Source organism: Mauremys reevesii, linkage group 11 (assembly GCF_016161935.1).
Source record: "Mauremys reevesii isolate NIE-2019 linkage group 11, ASM1616193v1, whole genome shotgun sequence".
Taxonomy (NCBI): domain Eukaryota; kingdom Metazoa; phylum Chordata; order Testudines; family Geoemydidae; genus Mauremys; species Mauremys reevesii.
The window spans coordinates 34,650,708-34,671,519 of record NC_052633.1 but is presented as its reverse complement, the minus strand read 5'-3'; the positions used below and the strand labels follow the sequence as shown (position 1 = coordinate 34,671,519).

Here is a 20,812-nt window from a genome sequence, read left to right as displayed (position 1 = left end):
CTATAACGCGGTAAGAGTCTTTGGCTCCCAAGGACAGCGTTATATCGGGGTAGAGGTGTATTGAGGAAAAATTACTAGGGCCATTTCACACAACTTTGCCAGTGCCAGATCTATTAATGTAATCTATTATCATTATAAAAACTTATACTAGGAAACACCTCAACCTAGTAGTATTTTCAGTTGTGTGTGGATGCCCTCTGAATAGAGAGGCTGGTCTTTGTGGGAGTGCATATAAAACTGCCACCAGAATACTCTCTCATTGGTCTCCCGGTTTTTTTTTTTCCTTTTTCTTTTCCATGTTAATGATCTTGCTGGATGAGGCAAGTATGGAAGAAGTAGAGGGGAGCTAATGGTGCAACTTGTTTTCCCTCCCCACCAATCCAATAGATACCCCTATTCCACAGCTGAGAGACATGGAAGGAGGGTTGGGAGGTGGCTGAGCTCTGCCAGATAACCTACACCCAGAAGCCGAAGAGCAAACCAAGCAATTCACTTGCATAGACTCCTCAATACAATGCAACCTCCCTCCCCTGAAATACTTATAATAAAGCTGTAGCTTTTAATATATGGATTGCTGTGTAACAGTCAAGTTGTAACACAAGACATCTTGGCACAAGACTCACCCTCTTCTGCCTAAATATTATTAATGGGATGTTCAGCAAATGCAGGATCACAATCTGTTCTGAGACCCATGCAATACATAACAGCAAAGATGTTAGAAAAGCTCTAACAAACTCTTGTTTCCTTGCTTTATAAGCCTAAAAAGTGTATCGTATCAGCAACATTAATTTCCAGCCAGAGTACCTGAAATAAGTGTATATATTTTTCAAATGGAATCTTTCAACCAAATTAGATTGCTGACTATTTGCTTCAATTAAAAACTAGTTAATACATTTTCCTGTTTATGAATAAAAAATTAGGCTTTTAAGTATAGCTTTTCTGAATGGCTAAAATACAAGGCATATATTCCCTCTCCTTGTACTGAATAGCAGCATTCTGATTGCCTATCACTCTACTGTTACAACTGGTTACATCTGCATTTATTGGTGTAACAAATACATTCCCCAAATACAGGACTGTTAACATGTATCCCTAGGGCTGCCAACTTTTTATTGGCACAAAACTGAACACCCTAGCCCCACCTCTTCCCTGAGGTTCTGGTCGAAAACTGGACACCTGATCACCCTGTGTATCCAACTTCTTGGAATGTGTGACTGAACTAGTAAAAGAAGAAGAAAAATACCAGTTACAGGAGTTAACCTTAATTTATTAAAGAACAGCTAATGACATTTATAGATATCTTTAATAAAAGAGGGCAGTGATGTTTCTGTAGCCATTACATTGCTTTCAAGTTCCAATCTCAGATAATGGGTTTAAAAGGCCACCATTCACACACAGTAAAAATAAAATAAAATGGGAACATTCATAAAAGACCATTCCCACCTTTTATAGCTCAGTGGTTAAGCATTGGCCTTCTAAACCCAGGGTTGTGAGTTCAATCCTTGAGGGGTCCATTTGGGGATTTAATTAGGGATTGGTCCTGCTTTGAGCAGGGGGTTGGACTAGATGACCTCCTGAGGTCCCTTCCAACCATGATATTCTATGATATTAAAGCATATAATCAAAAACCTTTCCATTGAGGTATAAACAGCAACAGAATATGCTCTTCAGAGGGCTGCCTCTGCAAAGAGCAGACAATCCCCAACTCACATTGAAAACTATGGTGTTTGGGGGGTACTCAGAACACTGTAGGATTGGTCTTCCTATAGCTACCATCTCTGATGTCTGTGTTCTCTAACTTTGGTATCAAATTTATAATTCTCCCTACAGGTTTTCCATAAGGGAGCACTTATTCTTCAGTAAGTATGTAAGCAGTAATTTAATGTCCTCACTGCTTTACAATACTGAGAGCTAAATACAGTAAACCAATCCAAAATGCAAACCTTATGATTGACTCATTTCAAAGCAATGCATAATTAAAACGGTGTTTGTGGAGTGACTTAAAAATAGCCCAAAATTAATTTGAACTACATATATGGGAAAACATCCAACTTTGGAAATATCTTTTAAGTTAAATCTTTATCAGAAGATTTTTTTTTCTATTTCAAGTTTATTTTCTTCCAGCCATGATCTTTAAATATTGTAATGCATTGTGAGCAGCATCGTTGTGAGCATTGCCCCAAGAAATCCCAGTACCATGGCAAACTGTGACTGGATTGGTTGAGAGTTCAGCAAGACATTGGTACTGTCCATTCACGCTCAGCTCTTCTGAAATTATATAAGCAAAAAAGGATTAGCTCAACATTATGCCTTGTATAAGTTACTGCACAAGTTCCCTTGTTACCCCCAAATTTTTCCAAGTGACATGTATTAAAATCACGTATACAACCACACTGTGACTTTTAGTCACTTATTACACAGAATTAATTTCCAAAACACTTATGGAAAGTTTATGAAGGATAAGGACAGAATGTTGACTATACTCTTGAATGATCCATCCAGCTCTTTCTATTCCTGCTGTGCAGCATGTATAGTTATTTTGGTAATAATGCTGGAAAGAATGATTGGAAATATTATCAACTATGCAGGTGTCGAACTAACTTTTAGAATGTGCTAGATACTTGTAAATTAGTTACTAGAGATCAAAGCTAACACTTTTGTACCATCATAATTTCTTATTAATCAGGACATCTCTATTTGGAGGGTTAAGAATAGTATGTACATTGCCAAAAGTCTGTATAGTCCAGACTGCATATACAGTACTTTTTTCATCTTAATGCAATAAAAAATGAGTGGTATTAACTACCATACAAGATTGTATCTGCTTTTCCTAGTTGCAAGGTTGTGTCACAGCTCAAGTGGTGGTAACACGAGGGAGAACATGAGATTTAAAAAGAGAAATAAGAATCAGAATAAGAGAATGGAAGAGAAAATTTACAATTCCAGCTAAATTGACCAAACTTCTGAAATCATAGTAAGTGGGGATGTGGAAGTCTTTGACTCTTATGTTCATAGCCATAAATAGGGCTCACTGTTTGTCACTGAGGTCACGGATTCTGTGATTTTCCACGATCTCCATGACTTCTGTGAGGGCCAGTGTGGCTGACCCCCAAACATGTGGCCCTGGGGCCAGCTGGTCAGGTGGCCCTGGGGCCAGCCACCCCAGTTGCTGCTGGAGTGGCCCCACAGCCAGCTGCACAGGCCACTGCTCAGGTGGCCCCGAGCAGCTAGCCCCAGGGACTGCCCGAGTAGCAGCCAGAGCGGCTGGCCCCAGAGACCGCCTGAGCAGCGGTCCCTGGGTGGCCGGTGCAGCTGCTGCTGGAGGCAGTGCCCAGCCAGTCGCTGCAGCCACTTCCCTGAGCGGCCACTGGCAGTGGTCCCTGGGCAGCCGGAATAGCTGCTTCCCCAGGCAGCCCCAGGTAGTGGTGCCTGGGCAGCTGGTGCAGTTGCTGCCGGCAGCAGCCCCCTGGAGTAACTGCCTTCCAGCTTTCCTCCATAGCAGCTGCCCCTCCAGATGCCTCCCGCCCCAGCAGCAGTCCTGGCGCCCCCCAGCAGTGATCCCCTTAAGATTTAGTCACAGGTATTTTTAGTAAAAATCATAGACAGGTCATGGGCCTGTGAATTTTTGACCTGTCCATGACTATATACTAAAAATACCCATGACTACATCGTAGCCTTAGCCATAAATAATGGCAAAATCTAGGCTTGGATGCCTCTGTAGTTATAATAATTTAGGCTCCAATCAGACTCATGTGGGCAAACCATGACTTCAGTGGAGCTGCAAGTGAGTGCAGCCTCCACCCACATATATCAATTGCAGGCTTAGAGCCTTAAGGCAAAGTTTTCCTTATGCTGTATGAGCAGAGCTCCCATTTAACATCACTGCATGTTTTGCTTAAGTGTGGATCAGAGAGGAAGAATGTATCATTCATGTATTACAATATTAACACACCAAAAGTCATACCTATATTCAAATATGTTATAACAAAACCTTGTTCTTCTGCAACTTCTCCAAGCAGTTGGACATAGTCTGTATTAGGAATACTGAGTGGACTTCTCTTCAGCAAGGTAATTTTTTCTTCTGATGAGTTCCTTAAGGCATCCCATGTGCATCCTAAATTATTTCCCATTTCATTTCCCTGAAAACATTTGAAGAGGGTTTAGATTTGTTTTTACATATTAATAAAATGTTCAGCAACAAAAAAAATCATGCAATATTCACTTTTATCTACAAAAATGCAGAAAATGCAAACTTCCACACAGCACCTTTATATAGTGTCTCAGTGAGTCCCAGCTTTTCTGTTCAACTGCCCCAGTGATGGAACGGTGCCTGGATGCCCACTACCCTATTCCTTATGCTATGCTTTGGCCTGATTACAACTCTCTTACTTTCTGCCTGTGTTCTCCCCGTCTCTCATTCTTATTTTTCATTTTTTCCTCTATATTTGCTCCTCTTCTCCTCACAAACACAGTTGGTGCCTTCTCCCTCTTTTCAGCCAACCTCATTTCTCCACTCCTTGTAAACTGGTCTGGCCCTGTGTTCTATGCCTCTTGCATGGCTGCTTCCTCCACAGTGCCTGTTACAAGAGAGTGTGCAGACAATACTGTTGAATGAAGTGATGTGTATTGCTGCTTGGGAAAAGCAAAGCATATGCAGCTGCCAGCAGTGGCTGCCTGATGGCCTCCTTGATACCCTAGATATGCCATGCAAATTTAGTGTGAACAAACCTAATATATCCCAGAAGGTACACTTTAATAGGCCATCTTGTCTTGTATTTTTATTATGTTTCCCAATCACTTAATTGGGCAAATATTTATATTTCACCAGCATGTGTTGTCTGTGTCAAGGTATTATAATTATTGTAGTAAGCAAACAGATTCTAAAACACTAATCACTTATTTTACTTTTTGCACTTTATTCCCCCCTCCCACTTTTTCCAGATTCCCTGCTCCCAGAACTCCCTTATATTACTGGTCAAATAAAAATTATCCCTGTTTGATATCCTTCCTCATAATGTCAAATGAGGGTATCTACATACAACATAGCTCTTTTCCTCCCTCCTGTGTGTGCCATTCCTTCCCTCTGTTTTATTAAATAGGAGGATGGGTTATTTGAAGCCAATTAATAAGAATAGCACAGAGAAAAATCCTACTTTTAATGGTGGCTGTCCTTATATAGTCTCTTCCACCAATGTCATACTAATAATCTGATGCAAATTTGGATGATAGCCCAGAGCTTTTGGGTCCATCTAGAAATAGGAACATGGTATAAAACTTTGTGATAATGAAAATGTCTGACCATATTTTGTTTTGTCATTGAATTGCCTGATAAGATTTATGGCACTTATGCTGCTCTGCCCATTACTTACTAAGGAAATATTGATGCTATCTGGAGGGAAACTGTGGAATTTGGCAAGTAATTTTTCAGCAGCATTTCGCTTTGCTAGTTTCTTAGATGTCCCAGTCCCTGCATAAAGAAACAAAACCAAAGAGTATTAACAAGAGAAAAATCACTGAGGAAGACTTAGTGGCTCAGAGGACTGATAATTCTCTGTAGGTTGCTGGTTCAATTTTACCACAAACAGTAAGAAATAAGTTGTTACTATCTGACTGCTGTTTGAAGGCTTATGTGAAATAAACTGACTTCAATCCTGTTGCTAGTGGACTAGCATTGGGGGCACACTGCTGCAACACTGAGTTCCTGAATTACTACAGCTTGTTGATTATTCAATCTGTAGATAAGCAGAATTTGGTCTTTAGATGTGTTTGGGGTTCCACAAATAGATTCATTATTATAAAACATTTTAAATAATATCTTGACACAAACACTCTTGCAGCTTACTCTTACTCACATTTTCCTTCTTTTGAAAGAATTGTAATACAACTGAAAGGTACTTAGTTAAAAGAACTGAAGCCTTCTATTCTGTTATACTCAGAACAGGCAGAAGATATGAAATTGTGCAAGTTCTCACATTGTTCTTCCAGAATAACTCAGTTCTAAACTGAAGGGATCACCTCCTGTAGTGAAAAAACACTTCAGTCTGTAAGTCCAGTTAATCCTGGGACACTCTGCTAAGACTGGTTTCAGAGTAGCAGCCGTGTTAGTCTGTATCCGCAAAAAGAACAGGAGTACTTGTGGCACCTTAAAATTTGTTAGTCTCTAAGGTGCCACAAATACTCCTGTTCTTTCTGCTAAGACTGCCAATATTGGTGCTAGTTAATAATTGCAATGGTAGTGGTTTTGTGATGGAGGACATCTGTTCACTAAGAACTAGACTAAAATCAACTCACTTCATGTAGACCACCAAAGAGACATCAGATAGCAACATTTTAATCATTAGCCACCTGTTTTGGGGTTAAATGGGTGACCCAAATCATTGAGCAATCCACCTGACTTGAATTCAACCTGAAAGTCTCCCTGTAAATGCAATGTTGTTAACCACTGATGGTTACAGGTATTCAGGGTTCCTAGAGAATTTGTCTGATCTAGTCTTATGAATTACACTAAGGAAACAGGGTTTAGAATGTATTTTATAGTAATTTAAAGAGCAGGATTCTCCCGTAGACTCCATTAAAAGTAAGTAAACCTCCAATTTCTCAGCTGTAAGAAAACACATTAAGCATTTAAAAACTTAGGGCAAGATGGTTATTTGCCTCTATCATTACTACTGAGCTTCAAAGCTGGAGGTAAATACCTGTTCTGAGGAGGAAGATTTAGGGCTTGTCTACGCTACCCGCTGGGTCAGCAGGCAGCGATCGATCCAGCAGGGGTCGATTTATCATGTCTACTATAGATGCAATAAATCGACCGCTGAGTACTCTTCCATCGACTCCAATACTCCACCAGAATGAGAAGTGCAAGTGGAGTTGATGGGAGAGAGTCAACTGTTGACTTACCGCAGCGAAGACACTGTGGTAAGTAGATCTAAGTACGTTGACTTCAGCTACACTATTCACGTAGCTGAAGTTGCGTATCTTAGATCTACCCTGCGCGGTAGTGTAGACAAGTCCACTGTGTCTTGCACTAAGTATTTCAAACTGCTTCTTCTCCTCACCAATCCCTTTCCATAACTTCTGAAAGCCTAAATTCTATATCAGAATGTCACTAAGCACAACCAGGGAGTACTCCCCTCCACCAAAAAATTCCAAAACAATCTCATTTGAAGATGGGTTATTTGCAGCTAACCAAATGCTAGTCACTAGGTTGGAAAGGCTGGTCAAGAATCACTTGTGTGCAAATTCTATACTTATAACTCTAGAGTTTACAAGGGAGTTAAGTGCCAATGCAAAATTTTTGCAGGTTATCCAACATACACAATGCATGAATGTCATTCATCAAATACTTGTTTAAATAAAACTACTACGTATTTGCATAGTCTGTTGCTAACTTCAGATGGAATATTTTACTTCAGTACACTGTGGAGGTATCATTCAACAACTTCTATTGCATTGGGAAATGTTTTAGATGCAATGTTTTAAATAGCTTGATTAAAAGTCTTATGTGCAAATGCTATTTAGGATATCTATGCAATGTATTCGCACATTCTCTTGCCAATTTTGAGGTAATAGGACAGAACTGTCGTGCAGAATCACTTATCCTAATATTTAAAAGCACTGCAAGTCTGCATTTTAAAATTTAACAGCATAACTTCCAGCATTTTCAAGTTAAATAAAGGCACACTTTTTTAAATGGTTTCTTCCTTAATGTTAGGGAACTGAAAATGTATCCTCACTGTCCAAATGCTAATAGCAAATATTTTAAGTGTGCTAATGTTGCATTTTGTATGTCATGAATCTGCTTTAAAAAAGAACCAAAAAAGGTACAATATTAATGTTTTATATTAATTGTGGGGAACACTAACAATTAATTAGGGACTGTTATGGAAACTGACCACATTCTAAATTTGCTACATTTTGTGTTGATTTAAAAATATATATATATACCAGTTTCTACAAATGTTTCTATTCTGCAAGTCATTGTAAACTCCCGCTTGTGAGGAGGCCCCGACTCATGCGCAAGTGAATATTCAGGAAGTCTCCATCCCTTCTGAACAGCCAGTTCCTAAAGAAACAGAGGTTAGACCTGACTAATAAAAAAAATTCTGCTTTGGTCTGTCTCTAAACATCCCTTTCAAACAGCTACCATCTTTGCTTAGCAAAACTCATTGGTCCATTTTTAAAAACACATTTACCACCATAACACTGAAAATATTTCAGTAATAGCTTGAAGAGTACAATATATTGATGTGGGAAAACACAAGGATATAAGTTACCTAAAATAACACATTTACCAGAAGTCAAAGTAGAGATGGGGTCAAACAGAGAAGACTGTTCTGGTATTTGCAAATACTAGCAGCACACCTAAAAGCCCTCCAAACACTAGTAAGTTACATTTTAAAGAGCTGTGTTAGCCTAAAACCCTATCTAAAAATGAAAGGACATAGGGTGGTTTTGTAGGGTGTTGATCCTGAGCCCTCACTCTTCAGGCTGGCAGGGTTTGGAATGCCATGTAAGAGAGAGGGACCTGGTCCTGTTCAGAAAAGTTTAAAAACCAGCTTCAATCTCAGCTGTTTAGTCAAACTTGAAACTTTAAGCCTTGAATACGTGCCAGTTCCTCCTTTAATTGTTCTGAGCTATTAAATTCAATTCTTTTAATTTTTCATATTTTTAATATGACTATCCAAATTATAGTACCGATTTGGCAAGGTCAGCCTGCTTAAAACAGAGAATCAATTAACAAAACTAGTGACAGTGAACATATCACAATACTGTACCCACAGCATTAAAATAAAAACACAGTAGTAGAAAAAACACAATCCTAGTCTTGTTGGTAGTGAGTTTTTCTTTTTGACCTGGTAGTGAGACATGCCTTTCAACTAAAGTTTCTATGTTATATCTCTTGAAGAGCAGAATGGTACCTAAATGGAATATTTTAAAGGAGATGAAAGGGATGTGAGTATGTAAGAGAGAGAAACACCTTGACTAGATTTAAGTTTTTAAAAGCAATGGTCATGAAATGTGGCTTCAAGGACTTATTCTTTAATGAAAACTGTTGTTAAGGGAAGTGGTGTCTTAAGCTAAGCTTTCTGTACCATCTACCTTAAATATGTCTCTGGAAAAAAGTTAAACAAGAAGCAACCAAATCTCATGTCCAGCAGGAAACTCAGTTTTTGATTCATTCTTACAACTAGTCATTTGTGAACCATGAGATTCTTCAGAGCCATGCAAGTAAACTTAGGTCAAAACACTGCAGTTTCCTTTAATATGAAGCCCCCTCAAAGTCAATGGGACTACTTGTGCTTAAAGCACATACAAAACTGTCTTCAAGGTTGGGTGTCTGGGCTCAATCCACAAGGTACTGAGCACTCTAGCCCCAATCCAGCAAGGCGTATGTGGCTGAGTGCTTCCCTGGATTGGAGGCAGAGTGCACAGCACTCTGTGTTTAGACCTCAAGGGTTCATCCTACAGTGTTAAAACTTTAGCACTTAATGCATGTGTGTATTAACTGTGATACTAAATGTTTCATATGAAAATGTCAAACAAAGCAGACATGAAACATTATTTAAATGGGCAGATTTCTGTACATAATATTCTGTTCCTCTTCTTCCATAAACACTCTAAATTTCAGAAATACAGAACACCTTACATTCATCAGAACACATGAAAAATAATCCTCTAAATATGTTGTCTACGGGTCTCCAGTTTCAACCAGCTTTGTGAACATTTTAAAGAAAATCTTATAGGAAGCCAAATGTTCATGTCTAAACCTGTTTACACCATGTTTTTATTTTGACAGTGTTAACTGGACTTAAACATAATTATAATAGTAAAGTTAGTTGCATACACATTTCATATTCTCACTACAGCTGGCTCTCTACATGCTTTCCCCGCAGTGAACACAATTAGTGCTTGCTCTTTTCTGACCTGTACTACTTGCTATGCTGCCTTCTGTAACTTTAAAATAAATAAATAAATAAAAAGTTCAAATGACTTCAAAAAGTAGCTGCTAGTTTAGTGTAAATAATGCCTGACAAGTCTAAGAACCAGAATAGATTTTAAATTCAGGCTTATTCAATATTCATTTTTTTGTAAGGAACATTTTACACACAGCTGAACTATATGCAATGATGGTCTTAAAATGCAAAAAAGTTACATCTTACCTGTAATGTACCTATAGGATTGGTTTGATTTTGTGGTTGCTTTGGAGAATCTGGAACTATGGAGTCTGGCACTGAAAGACTAAAATAGTTTAATTTTTTTTTAAACTGACAATTTTAAGTTAAAACTGCTGAAGACATAAATTAGGCACTAATCCATTAATAACCTAGGGCCTCAATCCTCAAAACTCTAATGCATGCACTTCATTTTACACACGTGAGTAGTCCCATTGAAATCTTTGCATGATTAGCGTCCAAGGCTAAATCTCCATCTTCTCAGATGTGGAAAACACTATATCGTAATTATTTGAGATCTAAAATTTTAGAGCCAGATACACCTAATATTAATGTGTCCCTTGGCAACTTGTGGATACTTATTTTAAACATGTTTTTCTCTCCTTCATGGCTGGGGTGGGGGGCAGAGGTGGGGAATCACACAAACAGCAGATTGACCAGTTATACAGAAAAAATAGTAAAAACTGAATATATATGAGGTGCCTTCAATTATTATACTATAATCATGTACATTTTTTGTATATGTATAACAGCTTCAAGTTACACAGTACACCATCTTGCAACAGAAGTAGCACCTGAAAAAAGACATTAGTCCCATTTCATCTTAGAGAGTTTCACTAGGAAAATAATGAAATATAAGAATCCAGATTACAGAAAAAGTAACAGTGGGTATTCACCCACGAAAGCTCATGTTCCAATACGTCTGTTAGTCTATACGGTGCCACAGGACTCTTTGCTGCTTTTACAGATCCAGACTAACATGGCTACCCCTCTGATAAGTTTGAGAGAGTGTCAGTTTTGAGAGTTAAATTAGAAAAAAACTTTCCTCAAAAAGAAACGGAAGTCTTCCAACTGATGAACTGATAGTTTGTTTGGGTTTTTTTGGTGTTCAGAGCTTCTTTTAATGCCATATTTAGATCGGCAGTGACATTTTGTGCAGTACAATACAGCCACTCCTAACTCACCCAATACTTGGATTTCCTTTTAAAACGTTCAAGGCAGCTTCTGCAGCTCTGTGTTTTGCAATCTTCTTGCTATGACCTTCACCTGTATTAAAATAGACAATCTGATATCCCTAAAGCATGACAGCATGTGACTAATGACGGCCTTGTTAAATTGTTATAACAGGTAACAGCCCTGTCTGGAATCTCTATAGCATTATGTGATGCAGCCCCACCCTTGACATGCTCCCTCTTGCCCTTACGATGGGGTTTGAGATGGGGTCCTCAGAAGGCAGGCTTGGGTGGCTTTCTCTATAGTGCCTTTGCTGAGGGAATCTAGGGTGGGTTATATAGTAGCCGAGAAAGACATGGGGAGGGTGGGGGCATAAAGAGCAGAATTCTATATAACCAAAACAGAACATTCCTCCAGAATCTAGAATTGAACCCGGAAGTCCTGAGTCTCTGTATCCCTCTGTTGTCAGCAAATACGTAGCTCTGAAAACCACTTTTCATCTCCCCCTAGCGGTAGTCCACATCAACCCCACAAAGAATGACAGCATGCAGTATTATTACTATCAGTTGCTGCTTTACCTCAAGTACTTTAGTATGAACCCTGCTGATTAACTATGTTCTATGTTATAGAATGTCTTAAGTCTCTTTTTAAAAAAAAACACAACCAAACCTTGTCTATGACATCCCAAGACACTATACTTAAACTTTAAGGTTTCAAAGTCAAGTATGCAAAAGTCAGGAAACACCAAGCTTAAGGTAGCTTGTGCATCCTTAATTCAGCAATCATGTGCATGTGCATTATCATATGCACATGGTCACACTTCCCCACCAACAGAAACCCTGCCTCATTCAGTTCGCTGCATAGCTCTGCTTGGGGTATGAATCAGGGCTGTGTAATAATGGAGGCTGTTTGTAGCAGAAGCTGGAAAGCGCGTACCTATTGTGATTGCTGGGAGATGGCAGACCTAAGCCTGCCCTCAGCTAAAGGCCCTGCCCCTTAGCTGGCGGCAGGGGAAACTAGTGAACCTGGGCCCCAAGTGAACACTGGGGACAACAAATGAAAAAACAGGGATGAGAGTGAAGGTCAAAGGGTGAAAATCAGGGAACTGGATGAGGACACTGAGCAGAGAACCCAGACAGTGCCCACTGCTCCTCAAAGGCATCTAAGGAGTCAGTGGACACTGCCCAGAGCAGTGGCTCTCAACCTTTCCAGACTACTGTACTCCTTTCAGAAGTCTGATTTGTCTTGTGTACCCCCAAGTGTCACCTCACTTTAACATTACTTGCTTACAAAAATCAGACATCAAAATACAAAAGTGTCACAGCACACTATTACTGAAAAATTGCTAGTGCTTTAGATATTTGCCTAGTTTTACAACAGGCTAAATAAAGATGAGTTGATGTACCCCCTGGAAGACCTCTGTGTACCCCTGGTTTAGAACTACTGGCCCAGAGGAACTTTGCCTGGAGACATGACTTCGCACAGGATTGGAAATAGGCTCCACAGTTGCCGAGCCCTGCCCAGCTTCTTCCTCCTGGTATGATGGATGGCAGTATTGCCAGCACCAGGAGGTTTATAAGGAGGTTTTGCAACTTTGTGGGGCCACGGATAGGGTGTGCAAGGATCAGGAGGTGTGAGGGAAAAGTGCAGCCAGAACCTCTGTAACAGGTTTTGGAGGAGCCAGGAGACAGGCTGCAAACTGACACACTGTACATTGATGTGTGCCAGGATCTCCCGCTCACTGCAGACAGGACAGGTGTTGGGGGAGTTCATGAAGTGCACCAGCTACATGCCCATGCTTATGGCTTCATGGAGGAGTCACCAACTGATAGCCCTCGTGGGCCATGAACCAGAATGGAATATATGATGGACCATGAGGTTACCTCCCCAACTCAGGTGGCAGCAGGTCCCACCACTTAGTGTTAGGGAGGTGGGCTGGGGGGAGACACAAGGTCAATGAAGTGGATAGTATGAAACACAAGTGCCTACAGATGTTTCCTTGGTGGTTTGGAGGTGATACAGCTGGATGTCATTCAGCCAGCTCAGGCTGGGTGTTGGGGGTGGCTGGGAGGCTCATGGGGTAGGGGTCCAATGTCTAATTCTGGAGGGCCAGAGGTGAGCAGTGGGTGGAGAGCACCTACCTACAGGACCCACTCCAGGAAAGAGAGAGAGAGAAGTGGGAGGCAAGGCTGCCCTCACCTCCTGGAGCATACGACTGAGGACACACAGGGTAGACAATCCCTGGCTGGCTGAGCACACTGGGTCCACTCAGTCTCTCTGATGATAGTCTAGGTGCTCTCTCATTCTGGTGGCACCAACCTCCTGGAAATTGTGTAGTGAATGAGGCAGGGACTGCAAGAAGAGAGAGGATGTTCTCCTGGTTATTCATGTTGAATGCCATCCCAGAGAACTAGATTCTATTCCTGCCTCTCTCACTATTCCTTCAGGCGGCTGGGCAAGTCACAAACTAAAATTTTCCAAAGGGAGCCACTAATTGTATGTTCCTCATTTTTGAGTGCCCAACCTGAGACTCCTGGGTCTGGATCTGCAGAAGTCTGAGCACTCACACCTGAAGTCAATAGGGACTGTGCTTTGAATATACAAAGTGTCAAAAATGCAAAGTGCTCTGAAATATCAGGCCTTAGACATCTCAAGTTGAGCATCCAAAATTAGTGGAGACACTTGTAATCTTGACCTTAAACTTTTTGCAACTCAGTTCTGCTATCTGTGAAATGAGGATAATATGACTACCTAATTTCATGAGTGTTCTGAAGATCAATTCATTGTTTAAGAAGCATTCAGTTACCTTGGTGAAAGGATGATAGAAACACCCAAGAAGAAACTAACAACTTCTTATTTGGTGCACGGCTTAAATGGTATGTATTTAAGACCTGGGGTCACATGTTGACAAGGCTACAGAGAAATAATGAATAACTATGCTTTCACTGAAGTAGTGATCATATGGAAATATATACTAGAGCATGTAATTTTCATAATGGCTATGTACAAGGGGGCCAAATCAAGGATATGGGCAACTTTAATTCTGGAATTTCCTTGGCTTTTGAGTGCTTGACTTTACAACCATAATGTTCCTTTAATGTAATATTTTTGCATGTACTAATTCTATACTTAGTGCTCTATCATGAAGACAATAGATGTAGTTTATTCCAAACAGATTAATTTAAAATTAGGGCTGTCAAGCAACTAAAAAAATTAATCGCGCAATTAAACAATGGAATACCATTTATTTAAATATTTTTGGATGTTTTCTACATTTTCAAATATTTCTTTCAATTACAACACAGAATACAAAGCATACAATGCTCACTTTATATTTTTTTTATTACAAGTGTTTGCACTGTAAAAAGACAAAAGAAATAGTATTTTTCAAGTCACCTAATACAAGTATTGTAATGCAATCTCTTTATCATGAAAGTTGAACTTATAAATATAGAATTATGTACAAAAATACTGCATTCAAAAATAAAACAATGTAAAATTTTAGAGCCTGCAAGTCCACTCAGTCCTACTTCTTGTTCAGCCAATTGCTCAGACAAACAAGTTTGTTTACATTTGCAGGAGGTAATGCTGCCCACTTCTTGGTTACAATGTCACCTGAAAGTCAGAACGGGTGTTCTCATGGCACTGTTGTAGCCGCTGTTGCAAGATATTTACATGCCAGATGCGCATGCTTCAACCACCATTCCATGGGACATGCGTCCATGTTGATGACGGGTTCTGCTTGAAAACCATCCAAAGCAGTGTGGACCAATGCATGCTCATTATATATGTCACCAGCAGAAGGTTGATTTTCTTTTTTGGTGGTTCAGGTTCTGTAGTTTCCACATAGGAGTGTTGCTCTTTTAAGACTTCTGAAAGCATGCTCCCTACCTCATCCCTCTCAGATTTTGGAAGGCACTTCAGATTCTTAAATCTTGGGTCGAGGGCTGTAGTTCTCTTTGGCAATCTCACATTGGTACCTTCTTTGCATTTTGTGACATCTGCAGTGAAAATATTCTTAAAATGAACAACATGTGCTGGGTCATCCTCTGAGACTGCTATAACATGAAATATATGGCAGAATGTGGGTAAAACAGAGCAGGGGACATACAATTCTCCCCTAAGGAGTTCAGTCAGAAATTTAATTAACACTTTTTTTTTTTTTTTTTTAAACGCATGTCACCAGTATGGAAGCATGTCCTCTGGGATGGTGGCCGAAGCATGAAGGAGCATACAAATGTTTAGCATATCTGGCACATAAATACCTTGCAATGCTGACTACAAAAGTGCCATGCAAATGCCTGTTGTCACTTTCTGGTGACACTGTAAGTAAGAAGAGGGCAACATTATATCCTGTAAATGTAAACAAACTTGTTTGTCTTAGCAATTGGCTGAACAAGAAGTAGGACTGAGTGGACTTGTAGCCTCTGAAATTTTACATTGTTTTGTTTTTGAGTGCAGTTATGTAACAAAAAGAAAAATCTACATTTGAAAGTTTCACTTTCAGGACAAAGATTGTACTACAGTACTTGGATGAGGTGAACTGAAAAATACTATTTCTTCTGTTTATCATTTTACAGTGTGAATATTTGTAATTAAAATATACACTTTGATTTCAATTACAACACAGAATACAAGATATACATGAAAATGTAGAAAAACATCCAAAATATTTAATAAATTTCAATTGGTAGTCTCTCGTTTAACAGTGCAATTAAAACTGTGATGAATCGCTATTATTTAATTGGGATTAATTTATTTTAGTTAATTGCATGAGTTAACTGCGATTAATCAACAGCCCTATTTAGGTTAGGTTTTCCAGAATCTTCAAGCTAGCAGGCAGCTCTTGGAGATTTTCCCTTCAGCCAGTGAACATTCTTTCCTAGCCAAGGTAATATTTATCTTTGTCTTTTTACTGTACTTTCTGAAAATATCAAATCAGAATTAACAGCCTAAAACTGCACTGTTTTAATGGATAGTTTAGTCACATGTGAAACTCAAAGTTTAAAAACTTGCTTTTTAGGCAAAGCTATTGAAGTTTGGCAAGTACTGGAAGGACCAAAAGCAAAGCATATTAACCTATTAAATAAATGAAATAAATGGTCAAATCATTACTTTTTTGTTGTTGTTTTCATTGGAAAATACATTAGAAATAATGTAAAGTTTTGTTTTTTTTCTTAAACCACTGCCAACAACTATACCAAAGGGTAGCAACATTACAGACCTGTGCCCGTTATTTCACCTACTGTGACTTTAAAGGTGAAACTTGGAAGATGTACTTGTCCTTCAGCCTTCTCAAACTTGTACTCAGGAGTGATACCAGCCTTTGTGCCATATTCATGTAACAACTGAATTGGTGTTTTCCCTGGTTTGTCAACAATCATTTCCTCCAAGCTGCAAAGAAAAGAATAAGATTTCCTGATGAATAATTTACAAAAGAAAATAATTTAGAAGGGAAAACTGTATTTAAAGCTGGTCAAAATAATCTGAATCTTATGTTTTTTTTCACTGAAACACTGAAGAAATAATTTTACTACTTGGCTTTTGTGGCGCTTTTCATCCACAGATCTCAAAGCACTTTACAAAAAAGGACAAGCATCGTTACATTGGGATGGGGAGACCAAGTTATAGGGAAGCAAAGTACTTGTCCAAGGTCCCATGGTAGACCAGGATAGAACCCATGTTTACTGAGTCCCAATTCACTAGGCCAATATCTCCCAAATTTCCATTTTTTTTAAACCAGCTCTAGCTACAGTAAAAGGATAAAATTACCAATCTCCTCCCCCCTGCCCCCCAATCTGGATGAGGAAAAAATAGTTTAATGAATTCTCAGTGTGTAGGGCCTTGCATCCATTCATATATGTGAAGTTTATTTTGCAGCATAGAAGGAAACAAGAACAGAGATGTAGGTAGGTGGAAAAGCTATTCAGAGGTCTGAGCTTAAACTTGTTTCAAAATGCCCAATAAGAGGCACTAGGGATGGGCACATCAAAACTAGAACAGCAAGAAAGGAAGAGTATTTTAGCTGCAGCAGAGAAAGGAAAAAGATTGCAGTGGTTCTCAAACTTTTTGTATTTACAACCCCTTTCACACAGCAAGCCTCTGAGTGTGACCCCTTTTATAAATTAAAAACATTTTTTTATTTACCACTATTTTAATGTGATATTTGTGTGTTTGTTAATATCACTTTTCACAGCAGACTTACTAGTGCAGACTTCACAGCCGACTTGCTAGCTAGCTGGGAGGCATATACTTGAGGCCTCCACATAACAACCTTGCAACCCCCTGAGGGGTTTGAGAACTTTCGTGATTAGAGGAAAAACAGGTAGGTCACAACATGATCAAGCTAAGCTAAACTAAGGCATGTCTGTATTTAGCATTTGGGAAGACAGAAAAGTTAATTTACAAACCGTTGTGGAGGAAAAAGCAACAGGATTTGGCAAAAGCTTTTGGCAAAAAGAAGGGATAGAGTTAGAGGGATATGTTGAAAACAAAAAAAACATGCAGTTTCTCAGATTTACAAGACTTTTCTATCTTAATACCCAATAGGCTAGGCAACAAGTATTTAAAGCCAAGCACATGTATGATTTTTTTTGCATCAGGAGGACCTACATGCATTTGCAGACTATTCAGAACTATCAGTGTAAAGCAAATTTAGTGCACAAAGAATACCAGATTGACAAATCAGGAGACTAGTCACAGCACTATTATAGTATCAGTAGTAACAGTGCAAAATTCTCTATGAAGTGCCATCCTGTGTACCCCAGCCCTCTTCTAAAGAGGCTGCCTAAAATGAGAAGCACACATAGACTTTGATGATTCAATATGTTGAAATTGCCAACAAGAATGTCATTTTGTTTCATTTTGTAATACGGACACCTATCAACAAAAAAACAGATGGACTCTAGTTAGTTTACATAGGTCTCTGAATTTTGGTTACTACTGAACCCCACTGGATTCAAATCACTGACCTCCTTGTGAAAGGTTCTCATTACCTGTGCTTCAAGACAGCTTGTCATCGTCCATTCAAGTTATGAAAAATCAAACTGATCTTACTAAATGATGAAAGAAAAATTATTTTATGCTGAAAGCCTGCACTGACAATTAATGGGGGAGGGAAAGTGGTTTTCAGCTGGAAGCTGCATGCTATGAAACCAGAATACAAATTAGGTAACAAACACTTAAAATACAGGATCAGTCTTAAACACAGCAATAACGAATCAGTTATATAATGTGATAGAAAACAAATGCCAGATTTTTGTAGGCAACTGTTCTATTAGCAGATAGGAATAGGGGAAAGAAAATATTTGCCAAATAACATTATATTACAAGTAACTAACACTGTCTTCTGATCACCAAGACAACTGGGAGTGTCTTCAGTTACAACATGGACAAGTGGTTGGATACCAAAAGCGCTTAATAATTCTCCACAGCAAAGAAACAATCATTGTTGAGGAGGATCTGAAGGTGACAGGTCGATAGACGACTGAGCTTGCACCCATCTCAAAACTTATCAGGTTCAAAAGTTAACGGTATCTGGATAGCTGTCCTCCAACAAAAGCCTAGCTATTTCAGGAACTGGTGTTTTAGGCCAGGACTATTCACACGCTTAAAGTCAAACACATGAGTTTGTAAGATCATGGTATACAAACACTGTCCTTGTCTGGCTTGGAACTTAACCTGGACTACTTTTCCCCTTCCCTACATTATTTATTTTGCTACACCACTAGGATGACAGAACATTAATGCTGCTGGAAGTATCATGAAACAAGTTCCTGAGCATTTGTCAAAATGTACCATGGCACTGTTTTAAAGATGGGCTCTTGGGGACCTAAATACTTCTGAGGATCAGGATCTTTCTTGCCCGGGGGGTGATTATTGTCGCTCTACATATAAGTCCACCACTTCTGGTTTGAAGTGGACAGGGTGCATGAAGGAAGTGGGCCATGTTGAACAGCTGTCACATTCTACCACGAAGGTGGCTCCTTTTCAGGGATGCTGAGTCCTGCTGACAAGCGCGAACAGCGTTAACTTTACACGGACATGACTGAGAGGCGTCTTGCACGGAGAGCTGAGTGCAAGGGCTACTGAGCCTGCCTCTAACTGCATCACTCCGCCTCCGGGGGTAAGGGACTGAGTCGAGCGCCGGCTGGTGCAGCCGCGACACTCGCAGCCCCGCTGGCTGCGCGGAGAGCAGGCGGGGGTAAAGGCCCCGCGCCGGGTCAGAGCCCGGGAAGGGCGGGACGCAGCTGGCCGCTCTCTGGGGCCGACCGGGCTCACGCTGGGCAAACCGCGGGCAGGGACCGGCGTTTTCCCCGCTCGCTCCGCTGCGAACCGGGGCAGCTGGGCCCAGCGAAAATGGGGCGGGGGCACGAGCCCGGCCGGTCCCAGCCCCGCAGGCAGCAGTTGGCCGCGGCCGCTCGCGCACCTCCGGTGAATGGGGGGCGGAGGGGGGGGTCCCTGATTACCCACAATGCCCCACTGCGCCCTGACCTGCGGGGCTCGTCCTGCGCCTCCGGGCTCTGCTGGGTCGCGGCCGGGAACGTCTCCCGAGACATGGCGGGGCCGGGCCCGCCGCCGCCGCCGCCTCCGCCTCCAGCGAAGCGCGCCCCCTAGTGGCGTGTTGTGGGGGCGGGGCCAGCTGCCTTTCCTGCTCGGCACAGGCCCCCTTCCTGCCGCTGCGGGGCCCGGCACCTACCGGGGGGGCGACAGTGCTTCCTGCCCTCCGCCGAGCGCACCCTGTGGGGCCGGGGGAGATGGGCCCGGCCCTCGCCCAGCGCACCCTGTATGGCCTGGCCTGGCCTGGCGAGTGATGCACAACCCCCCCCCCCCGGGACACAGCCATGGGGCGGAGAGGGAAGCCCTATATTCCCCCTCCGTCAGCCCCAGGATAGGCCACTCTCCACTCATGTATATGAACACACTTAAAGCCTAGCAAAATCCCGTGTGCCCCTCTGTGGTGGAGTACACCCCCGTGTTTACCCTAGGGCTGCTAATTTTGGCTGGATGTTATTCCTGGAGATTTCATCGCATGGCATAAATCTTTAATTCTTGGAGACGCCAGGCTAATCCTGGAGGGTTGGCAACCCTAATTTATCCCCTATACACTATTGTAGTAATCTTTATACAAAATATACCCTGTAAGCTATCACTTGAAAATCCATAGCTTGCTGTTTAGTAATGTCCTGGTGAACAATGTATGGCAACATTGTATGGGAAGTTTCTAACATGTCCCCTAACCATGTGGTCGTTATTAACCCAGGTTCCAAACCCCACAGTGTGCCCAAACAGATATTGGCAAATTGGTCTGTCCTAAACAAAGGACTGTGTGCTTGCTTTAATTTGCATTTAACCAGTGAACAGAGTCATCAAGCAGGAAGGAAAGATGAAGTTCAAACAGGTGAAAAAACCATCAGGGAATATTTTTCCTGGTAGACTCTTCATCTCCTGGGTCTCAGCTGGAAATGTTTCAAGAGGGGAACTGAAATTATAAAAAGGAGGGTCAAACACCCGAAGGCACCCCCTCTGTCTCTTTCCATGCCCTTTGCATTCACTGCACCTGAGGAAACAAAGGCAGCAGCTATTGAATACTCTAGGGAAGGTGTCCTGACCTAAAGAGTTTAGTCAGTGTAAGACTCCTGAGCGCATGTGGTAAGAAAACTTTTTGTTTTGAATCTAATGTAGTT

The 20,812-nt window shown here is 40.9% G+C and overlaps 2 protein-coding genes across 11 annotated transcripts in view; one reads left to right on the top strand and one right to left on the bottom strand.

Annotated features, from left to right (window-relative positions):
* Window positions 1-20,812, top strand: part of PJVK (pejvakin) — a 39,402-nt gene that overhangs the window by 851 nt on the left and 17,739 nt on the right. Inside the window, exon 1 of one of the 4 annotated variants that reach the window (XM_039494783.1) lies at window positions 15,965-16,017. The exons of 1 other annotated variant lie outside the window; for it this stretch is intronic. The gene's annotated coding sequence lies outside the window, so the exon portion shown is untranslated. Of the gene's footprint in view, window positions 1-15,964; window positions 16,018-19,193; window positions 19,252-19,698; window positions 20,778-20,812 lie in introns of those variants that run through there. 2 more of the 4 variants (XM_039494786.1, XM_039494782.1) reach the window with 2 other exon arrangements.
* On the bottom strand, window positions 1,250-19,724 carry PRKRA (protein activator of interferon induced protein kinase EIF2AK2). Of its 7 annotated transcripts, none has more exons than XM_039494791.1 (9): window positions 18,924-19,526; window positions 18,122-18,181; window positions 16,351-16,520; window positions 11,138-11,219; window positions 10,161-10,239; window positions 7,945-8,062; window positions 5,370-5,467; window positions 3,965-4,139; window positions 1,250-2,268 (listed from the first exon to the last, which is right to left on the bottom strand). In XM_039494791.1, the coding sequence occupies exons 3-9, from the start codon at window positions 16,508-16,510 to the stop codon at window positions 2,111-2,113; spliced, it is 870 nt and encodes a 289-aa protein (XP_039350725.1). In that variant the 5' UTR covers window positions 16,511-16,520; window positions 18,122-18,181; window positions 18,924-19,526; the 3' UTR covers window positions 1,250-2,110. The 7 variants fall into 7 exon arrangements, with proteins under 7 accessions (XP_039350725.1, XP_039350723.1, XP_039350722.1 ...); XM_039494794.1 differs by lacking the exons at window positions 18,122-18,181; window positions 18,924-19,526 and adding exons at window positions 2,807-2,853; window positions 19,599-19,723 and having other exon boundaries at window positions 2,141-2,268; XM_039494789.1 differs by lacking the exons at window positions 18,122-18,181; window positions 18,924-19,526 and adding an exon at window positions 19,620-19,724.